Source organism: Etheostoma spectabile, chromosome 3 (genome assembly GCF_008692095.1).
Source record: "Etheostoma spectabile isolate EspeVRDwgs_2016 chromosome 3, UIUC_Espe_1.0, whole genome shotgun sequence".
Taxonomy (NCBI): domain Eukaryota; kingdom Metazoa; phylum Chordata; class Actinopteri; order Perciformes; family Percidae; genus Etheostoma; species Etheostoma spectabile.
In genome coordinates, this window is record NC_045735.1 from 13549106 (window position 1) to 13558709 (window position 9604).

The window sequence follows — 9604 nt, forward strand, 5'->3', positions numbered from 1 at the left end:
AAATTGTCAATAAGTGACCTAGAGCTGTATGTGTGCTTTTTAGCTGGGAAACATTAAATGATTCAGACTGAAATAAGCTATTACCAATAGCTACATGTTCATAAGCAGTTCAGAGAGAGATGTGGGAGATGGGCACCGACAAACCTTTTAGGTTTCTATCTACATCATTGCACATCTCACTGTAAACATGGGCCTGCCTTTTCTAGGTATTTCACAACAGCTTTGTTTTTCTCTCCTGATTTCGGTGCTGTTCAAAAGGATTTTACAGTCTCTGAGGAAGTGTGTCCTCCCACGCTCTCCCCTGTCTTTCTCTCTGTGTCACTCTCAACTACCTTAGCCTCTGTTCAGCACATCTTAATAATCACTCAAATTTGACCCACTGTTTTTTATTTGATGGTGCTTGGCTCATGCCTGTTGCATGGGCTCCTGTTTCTAATAGTTTAAAGGCTATGCAAGCTGTTATTGCAGCTAATCCTTGGATAAAGCAGGCATGTTGAAGCAATTGTGGTCAAGTGGTTATACCTAGCAGTCTCACATTATTTAGAAGCTAGGGTGACAACAGAAAGAAAGGTAGTATAGTAGGTGTGAGTGTGTGCAGAATAGGGAGGGCACAAGTGCATAATTCCATGTGATGTTGAGAAGGATGTGTGGGTGTACACTGGATGTGTTGGCAAAACCCAGTGCGGAAGTGTCAGGCAAGATATTTCACCATCAAATATGCATACATTGTAGAGGGAGGCATGAGTACAGGTATTCAAGAGTAACACGACCACATTCCTTTCCATTCGAGCAGGGAATATTTATACAGATATTCTTGTTTAGAAAGCTAATTCCCTTGTCCTGATTCGATTTTTAAAAACTGAGATAGTGGAAGTATAATGTATTAAGGCCCATGACCCATAAACTCCATTAATTTTTGACAGGCAAAGTTATGTTTGTTTTTATTTATTTTTTGTTAACTGGCAGACTTATACATCAAGCAAGTTGCCAGCTGCCTTTTTTTGCTGCTACATTTACATTTAAATTTCTTATTTCAACTGAATAGACCTCCGAACTTTGTCAGCTTAACTGGCCTCAGATGACTTTAGATGATGAAGGAAAAATTGCAGTATCAAGTGATCGTATGAACAGTTAATCCAGGTACTGCTTAACCTACGATCGGCTGTGTCAGATCAAGCTCTCTATCTGGCGGTCTTGATTGTGAGGTAGCCATGTTGGCAGAACTGAGTGACACAGATGCTTGGGCCTTCTGTGTTTGTGCCAGCTCCGACAGGGCAGTAGGTCCCGTGCTGAACTGGCAAGATCTACCGTAACCACTTTGCAGCTAAACTAGGAAATACGGTATTCTAGCACATGCTGTTTTAATGATTGGAGTTTGCATTGTCTTCCCGTATCTCCATGGGTTCCTTCCCGGTGCCCAGTTTTCCTCCCACATTCTAAAGTCATGCAAGTTGAATTTTGCCCGTCCAGGTTGTACCCAGGCTCCCAATATGCCCGGATATATTGCTGAACACAGTATTGTTATGGATATATATATATATATATATATATATATATCCCGACATGACAAATATATGCTAAATCACTTCTAAAATAATCATTGTTTAATATAGTGTTTTACTATGAATTACATTTAACAAAACTCTTCACATGTGTAAAATAAAAGTCTCAATAACTAATTGTGTTCATTTTAAAATACAATTTCCTTTTTTTAAATCATGAATTTGCTAGCCAAACATGATATATCATAACAAAATGATTCCACTGAAAGTCTTCTATTTGCCCTGCACAGTATTACTAGGCATAGCAGATGGATGGATGTTTTTTATTAGTAATAGCCTTTTGCCAGTAGAATAAAGGCTTTTCTCAGTAGATTATTTTCTACAGGGGCTTTTACCGATAGTATCTGCCTAAATGTTTTCCACATAGCCCTTCAAATACCTGACTCAGCCTTTTTTGATTTTACTTTCCAGCTAGTATTGTCACCTTCCAGCTTCCATTTCACAGATTTTATTTTCCCATTTAATTTGGTGAGGGTAGAGCCACACAACATATAAGAGTCTTTACATGTAATTGTTACAGGGGTTGTAAACTGTCAGACTGCATATTAAGGAAATTTAAAAGTTTTTGGAGAGAATAGACGGCAATAGTGACAGATTTGAAGCCACAACATAGCAAAAACATTCCTCACAACCCCCGACAAGTCATAAGGGCACCCTGTGTTGTCCACTTTCTGCTCAGACAGTTAATTTCCCAGGAAAATAATAAATGCTATGTTTATGAAAATTATGCATACATATGATAATATTGTTACATTTGGGCTGGAGCACAGCAACAAGTTTATTCAGTAATTGTCTATTTTTTCCAACATAATCTAGGGCCATAAACACAACCTTCTACCTTAACCACACGATTGATATAAACCAACTGCAGTACATTTGATTTAGTGATCACATGATTTCACAGTATAGAATTAGGTCAGGTGGATGGCAAAGATATAGCTGAGGAAATTACGAATAAAAAAACATGAAGTGACTTTTTGCAGCATACAATACTCAAACCAATTTAAGACTGATTGCATCACTTGCATTATGTTATTATGTATTGAATGTCATCAGTATATAAGTCACTGTCTTAATCTGTCCAGTCAATTTCAAAAACAGATTGTTGCTCATACCTTTTCTCATTTAAGCCTTAAAGCACTTTAATTAGATTTATTTGAATTGGTAGTAGCTGAAATAAATTGCAATTTCAACTTTCGGACTGAACAAAATACAAAATGAATATGGTAATTCACACCTATGTGTCACAGCTCGAATCAGGCTATAACCACTTATCTGCTCACAGTTTATCACACAATACACCACCTATTACACACATTCTCCCTCACCTTCTTACACACTGCTTTCCTCCCCAAAAGATGCAACCTTGTTTGTTGATTTAAACCTCTGCCTTTATTTACAGCCCTTTCTATGGAGAGGACTTCTACTTTGAGATCCCACGACCGTTTCAGTGTTTATCCTTCTATGTTTATGCCAAGAGTGTTTTTCAAAGGGACCTACCTGTTGGTAAGTTGCATTAAGTAAAACACTTACACGTTAATATTTTTACATGTGAGTGGAAGAATTGGAAGTTTTATGTGTGTTTGTGTCTTGACAGGCAAGGTGTCAATCCGGAAGGATGACCTGTGTAAATACAGTGGGAAGGAGCACTGGTGTAGCCTTCATCCGGTAGATCCAAACTCAGAAGTCCAGGTGATGATTAAATGATTCACTAATACAATTAAAAAATGTTTCTCAATTCATAGCATATCTAATCTTGAATTTAATATAAAACACATTGGGTTTGACTTTGAGTTACACATGCTTGAAAGTTACCACCTAAATTAGTGATAATGAGACTGCACCCCTCACTTCGGGCTCAGAGGATGTTTCATAACTTGCAGTACCCCAACACAACAAGCAGGACATTTACTTGCATGTAGTAAAATTTGCATACAGATAAGATTATTTCTATGGCAAAAGAGGTTTAATTGTCTCGGTCCAAGCTGTTGTGTTTTAACAGTTTTTGAAAATCTGAAATGCCACCTCCTGTAAATAGATAGGTAGACCACTGTCATTGTGATGAATTAATTATTTTTGCCACCTGCCAGATTTGAATTTGACCAAAACCAATAAAACTTTACTGTCACGTTGTGTTTCAAAAAGTCTTGATAAAATTCATCCAAAAAAAATCTATTTTTTTTATCATGCTAATATAACTGGTCTGTTGTTGTGACTGCGTACAAGATGTTTACTTAGAATTTGCATACTGACTAAATCCAGGTTGTCATTGTTTTATACAACCGATATGTCAATTCAATTTCAATTTTATTTATAGTATCAATTCATAACAAGAGTTATCTCAAGACACTATACACATAGACCACACTCCAGAATTTACAAGGACCCAACAGTTCTAGTAGATTCTTACAGAGCAAGCAACAGTGCGACAGTGGCGAGGAAAAACTTCCTTTTAGGCAGAAACCTCGGTCAGACCCAGGCTCTTGGTAGGCGGTGTCTGACGGGTCGGTTGGGGTTAGAATACCCTGCCCAAAGAGGAAATATTCTGATGAAGTCAATACTCTGAGGGTTGCAAAGTTGACGGCTAATGCCATTGAGTTTTCTGAGTATTTGATAGACACATTTGTTTTTAATTATTGCTTTTTTTTTTTTTTTTTAGAGTTGGTGGCTACAGTAGTTAGCTTGCTGCTGTAACACTCACTAATAATTATGATGCTATTGTCTTGACTTATGACGTGTTTTTGGTCCAATATCTGCCTTATGTGGTAACTTTTTTTGTTGCCTTTCAGCAATTTATTGAATTTTTTTAGGGTGCAGTTGGAACTTCTATCATATATAGGCATGTGTATGTGGTGTGGGTTGTTGTATTTTCAACTGCACATTTCTTTGATCAAATACATTTTGTGGTCTGGTTGTTTGGGTGAAACTACAGCACACTACCACTTTTGTGCTGCTGTAGCTAACGTATTGACTCTAGCTGCCATTAGCCCACGCCAGCCTATTCTGGGTATGTGCTGCTACACTGATTCACTCATAAGTAGACCCTTTCAACTGCAAAGTTACATCAGTGAGGGATGAGGTGTTGTTGCATTACCTCTCTGGCTTGGTCTGTTGTCAAACAGGGGCTATGTATGTACCCTTTTGAGCAGTGTTAGCTTCTATTTCCAGTGAACCTGTTCAAGTTAATTTCAATGGCAGCACAAACCATGCACTTTTCTTTTTTTAGCATTTTTATTACTCATTAAAAGAGAGGATAGGTAGGGTGTAAAATAAGTGTTAATTTGCTGATGATATTGGTTAATTTGGTTCCTTGCAAAGTAGTAAGTATTGTATTGGCTTAAGGCCTATCTTGCATCAGAAAGAACTACTAGCCTTCTCAGCCAAGTGCTGAATTGCAGAGACAGAGTACAAGTGTGTGGGCGTTTTGTTTAGCTCGCTCTCTCTCACTCGCTAACTCTCGCTCACTTTTTCTCTCTCTCTGACACTTCCGAAGGCGAGACCGGCAGCCTTCACCACATCCGACCCCGTAAAAGATCTTTTATGAGTGATGACAAAATTCACAGCTGCTGTGACTCTTGTCACACATGGTACCTCCATTAACCTAAAACAACATGAAACATGAGGTTTAGCTGGGCCATATGTCAAGGACTAGGCCTAGAAAATAAAAATACAATGAGAGAAATGGGCATCTTGTTTCAAACGAAATTTAAATATTTAGTAAAATGAATAGAGTAAAAGCATTGGGAACGACTAGTGACTAGGTGAACGAGTTTGATGTGTTCATTTTCTCACAAGCACATACTACAGTCCACATTTTAACCTCAATTGACAGCCCAAATATTAACTTGGGATTCAACTTGAAACTTTTTGTACGATTTGTGCCCTCGTGTAAGACTAAGATGTCATGTTTTAGTAATTTATAACCTCTCACTGGTCACTCTCCTCATGTTCAACAGGGTAAGGTTCACTTGGAAATGCGATTGAATGAAGTGATCCCAGAGATCGGCTCAGTAGGTCAACACTTATTAGTCCGGTGAGTACCTAGATTCTCTTGTCAGTCAAGTGAGGACTGATACAATAGATTGTCTTATACTGGTTTGCAGGGAATTTGAAATCAATGAAGAGTTTAAAAGCTGAGAATTGAACCAAATGAGGTGTGAGAGGTGAGTTTCTGTGTGTGCATGTGTGCGTGTGTGTGAGAGAGATCCGGAACCAAAAGAATAAATAACAAATCATGCAGGATAGCCATTATTAGGTTTCTTATACTATTTTCTTTTAGTTGTGTGGTTTGATGGGAATATTACTGTCCTGAACAGACTAAAAGGTCTTTGTCTTTGTCCACATTAGGCCAAGTCTTTGTCCACATTGTTCCAAAAATAAATGTATGTTTGTTTGTATGTATATTGTAGCTGTGGTTCACAGGCAAAAACAACTATATTAGTTCACTGACGCAAAAACGCTTCCTCTTCTTTTCTGAGCTGCAAAGACTAGAGCCAGTCAAATGATTTCCAGTTGTATACATTTCTTTATTATAAGCACAAGTTTAAGACATCCAAAATGGGGGCTTTGCCTGATACTGTGGCCAAATTGGAAACGCTTCTTCTCACTAGTTGAGAGGGTAAATGAGAAAGAACTGTGTTAAAGTAGTTATCAAAAAGTTAATTGATAAAATCATATTATTTAATTTTATCTTAGCTTTCAGTGGGTTGTTTTTAGGTTTAACTTTACTTCCCAGCTGTACACTTGACATCTAAAAATTGTCACTGTTACCAATTAATGTCATGGCTGGATGGTCTACTCAAAAAGAAAGCATTCATTGAAGGATTAGGTTGAGCATGTAAGCACTCACATACACATACAATTATGTGTGCGTGTGTCAGACCACATGCTGTTTACGTATGTTGTTTTGCATCCCCCATTCATACTTGGAGAGCAGGGTAATGAGGAGGAAGTGATGGCATCTGAGCAGGAAGGCTGCGCTTCTCACACTGCAACCGCTGTGGTTTTCTGCTGCCGTCACTGCCTCTCAGATTGTTTGCTTAAACTGTCACCTGCTCACTGTCAGCTCTCATCCTATCTGCATTGATGATGATGCTTTTTACTTACATCAGCCTGACCAGACAAGGTAGCAAGGTGTCAAGCCTATCATATGCACACTTCTAGTGATCTAGTCAGTGTGATTAGTCACCAGAGAGGTCTGAGCACAGTGACATGGGGTTGAGTTAAGAGATAAAAGGGAGACTATGGGGAATATTGTCATGACACCCTGGAAGGTGATACACAAACATCCTGACATTTGCTCTGCTTGGCTTTTCCCTCTGGCCCTCACTTAGTGACGGGCAGAATTCATTCTTATTCTCTTGGGACTTCTGCTTAGCAGCCACATCCTGTTTTGGGTGCCTGCAGTGTCTGTTTGTTGTCACCTGAAACACCTGTGATAAAAGCCGTGGTCACTGTGTGACAGGAGCCAAGCATGAAGGCAAAGCACTTCTTTAAATGTAATGCCACTTTATCAAACATTGAGCGTTTTATATTGTTGACTAAATGTTTGTTTGAGATTTGAGGACTTGTCAACAGTGTTATTTTTAAATGGTGATCTTGACAAATGATGACAGAAAGCAACCCTGAGAACTGATGAACTAGAGAAAAATTAAATAATTTTAAATTGCAACCAACTTCATATCAATATGTTTAACTTCTGTGTCAAATGTTGGATCATGATCAAATTTGTTTTGGTTTTTCGGTAAAAACACACAACACTATGATACACAAATCAGTGCTATATCAACAGGGGATGACCCAATAAGTACAAATACACACATTATACTGTAAAATATTTTAAATTTAAGTAAAATGTTTTATTTTGTCCTGAGTCAAGTAGCTTTATAAAGTAAGAGCATGCATCAGCAGATTTAGTGGTGTTTAAAGTATTTAGTATTATACACATGAGTTAACCCAATTTTTAATTTAGGCAAAAAGTAGTCAATATACTGAATAAGTAGTATTTACAGCTAACATAATTGTGGATATGTATACAAGAGAGAGATAGTAAAGATGCAATGTAATTTGATTTTAATATTTTTTTTCATTTTTTGGTATATTACCTGAGAGCAACACATCAATACAAAACTTGATTTTAACATTATGTATCTGTTTTAAAAGTTATAAATTCTATTAAGTTTGTGTTTGGAAACCGCCATTGTTTCTGAAATAGTTGCGTCCGGGTTTGAGTAAACCTCTTTTTATACTCTGTGCCGTGATAATGCTGACTGTAGAGGGTTAATAGCAATACCATTTCCACTTAGGCATCTGTTGAACCAACAAGAAATTATTTACTATTTATGCTCTCACGACACAGTGTTGACAGTGCTGAAAACTAATCTTTCCCAAGGTCTGGGTCACTTTTAAAGTCTGTTAATTCATAATTGCTTGAAATAATTAAATGTTTAGAGTAACAGATTGATCACCACTGTGTTTCTAAACTATGAAATAAAAAAATGAAAAATATCTATTACTTCAACAGATGATAATGTAATTAACACAGTACTAAAATCTTGTTCATGCTGTGTCCCTGCACATTAATTATATATTTATTATGTCCCTCCCTATTTCTTTGTGACCTCTTCCAGGATAATTGAGTGCCAGGGACTGCCTCTGATCAGTGGGCAGAACTGTGACCCCTATGCCACAGTGTCACTCGTTGGACCTGCCAGGTAACTTTATGAATGACGCACTTAATAGAAACTAAACTGGAAAATCAGACCCACTCAGCAATGTACTGTAACCAGGGACAGACTATGTGGTGCCTTAAATGTTAGAGGCTATAATTGATATGTTTATAATAACAACAGTAACAATTTTTAAAATATGACAAGGTGAAAGGGGTCGTAGTGAGTAATCTACAGAGAATTATCACCTGAATCTCTAGCTCCTCTCAGCTTTTCATGTGAAGTGAGTTACAACTTTACTGTTTTGGTTCACTGTCATAGTGTCATTTTCGGCTGCAGCAGGCAGCTGTTTTCTGCGAGCAAACTTTAAAAACCTACTGTACATTACCTGCTTAGCACCCAAACAGTAGACCAAGCTGGTAAACATAGTCAAGCATTTAGCTGCTAAAAAATCCTATATTTTCTTCAGGAGTTGGTAGATACCAAAAACGGAGCTAAAAGAGAGTGAATGTTGGATATTTGTCAGTTGGATGTGTAAATAAGCAACTTGCAGCTTTGCTAACAAATTTTCTATATCAACTTAAAAGGTGTAGGTATGTAAGTGTTTTGTCTGTTTTTTTGCCCCCCCCAGTGACCAGAAATGCAGATTTCATAAAATGTCATATAAATTCTAAAATGGACTGATACAATGGAGTGTAACATCAATGTGATATCTTTGATCCATCTGCACCACACTGTACTGCTAAAGGAAACTGAGGCTAAGGCAGCAGTATAATGATTTGCAATGATTTAATCTTGCTGAAAGCCATAACAACTTTGTTTAGATCACTAGATACAGAAGACCAAATTTTACAATGTTCCTCAATATTTTTTAAATGGCTATAATCTTGATGCAAAGAAATAAAAACTGAATGTAGAAAGTGATGGTAACCACACATAAATGAAAGTAGTTTTGGTGATGATTACTTGTATTTGTATCTATTATAAGAGTCCCCGTTAGCTGCAGCCTAGATAACCAGCTAGTCTTCCTGGGGTCCAAAACAACATTAGTTGGGAAATTTTTTTAAATGTGAGTATCTTTTCTGTCATGTATCTCCCCAGGTCTGACCAAAAGAAAACAAAGGTAAAGAAGAAAACCAGCAACCCTCAATTTGAAGAGACATTCTTTTTTGAGGTAAACTCCATTTGGCTTCCTTCAACGCTATTTGGTGAAGTAAGCCTGTAAATAAGCCTTGACATGTTCACCCTCAGGTCACACGGTCCAGCAGCTACTCAAAAAAGTCTCATTTCTCAGTGGAGGAGGAGGACATCGAAAAACTTGAGATCAAGTATGTTTTGAGCCTGCATCTACCTCCCCCCCCCCCCCCCCCCCCC

At 37.7% G+C, this 9604-nt stretch overlaps 1 protein-coding gene and 1 long non-coding RNA gene across 2 annotated transcripts in view; one reads left to right on the forward strand and one right to left on the reverse strand.

Annotated features, from left to right (window-relative positions):
• rasa2 (RAS p21 protein activator 2) overlaps positions 1-9604 on the forward strand; it is a 29774-nt gene that overhangs the window by 4850 nt on the left and 15320 nt on the right. The window contains exons 3-8 of the mRNA XM_032511996.1: positions 2965-3068; positions 3160-3254; positions 5519-5595; positions 8192-8275; positions 9332-9404; positions 9482-9558. Coding sequence (XP_032367887.1) covers positions 2965-3068; positions 3160-3254; positions 5519-5595; positions 8192-8275; positions 9332-9404; positions 9482-9558 — 510 coding nt within the window. The remainder of the gene's footprint in view (positions 1-2964; positions 3069-3159; positions 3255-5518; positions 5596-8191; positions 8276-9331; positions 9405-9481; positions 9559-9604) is intronic.
• The window catches only part of LOC116686959 (uncharacterized), a 16216-nt gene continuing 7075 nt past the window's right edge, over positions 464-9604 (reverse strand). Inside the window, exon 3 of the long non-coding RNA XR_004331437.1 lies at positions 464-474. This is a non-coding gene — a long non-coding RNA (uncharacterized LOC116686959). The remainder of the gene's footprint in view (positions 475-9604) is intronic.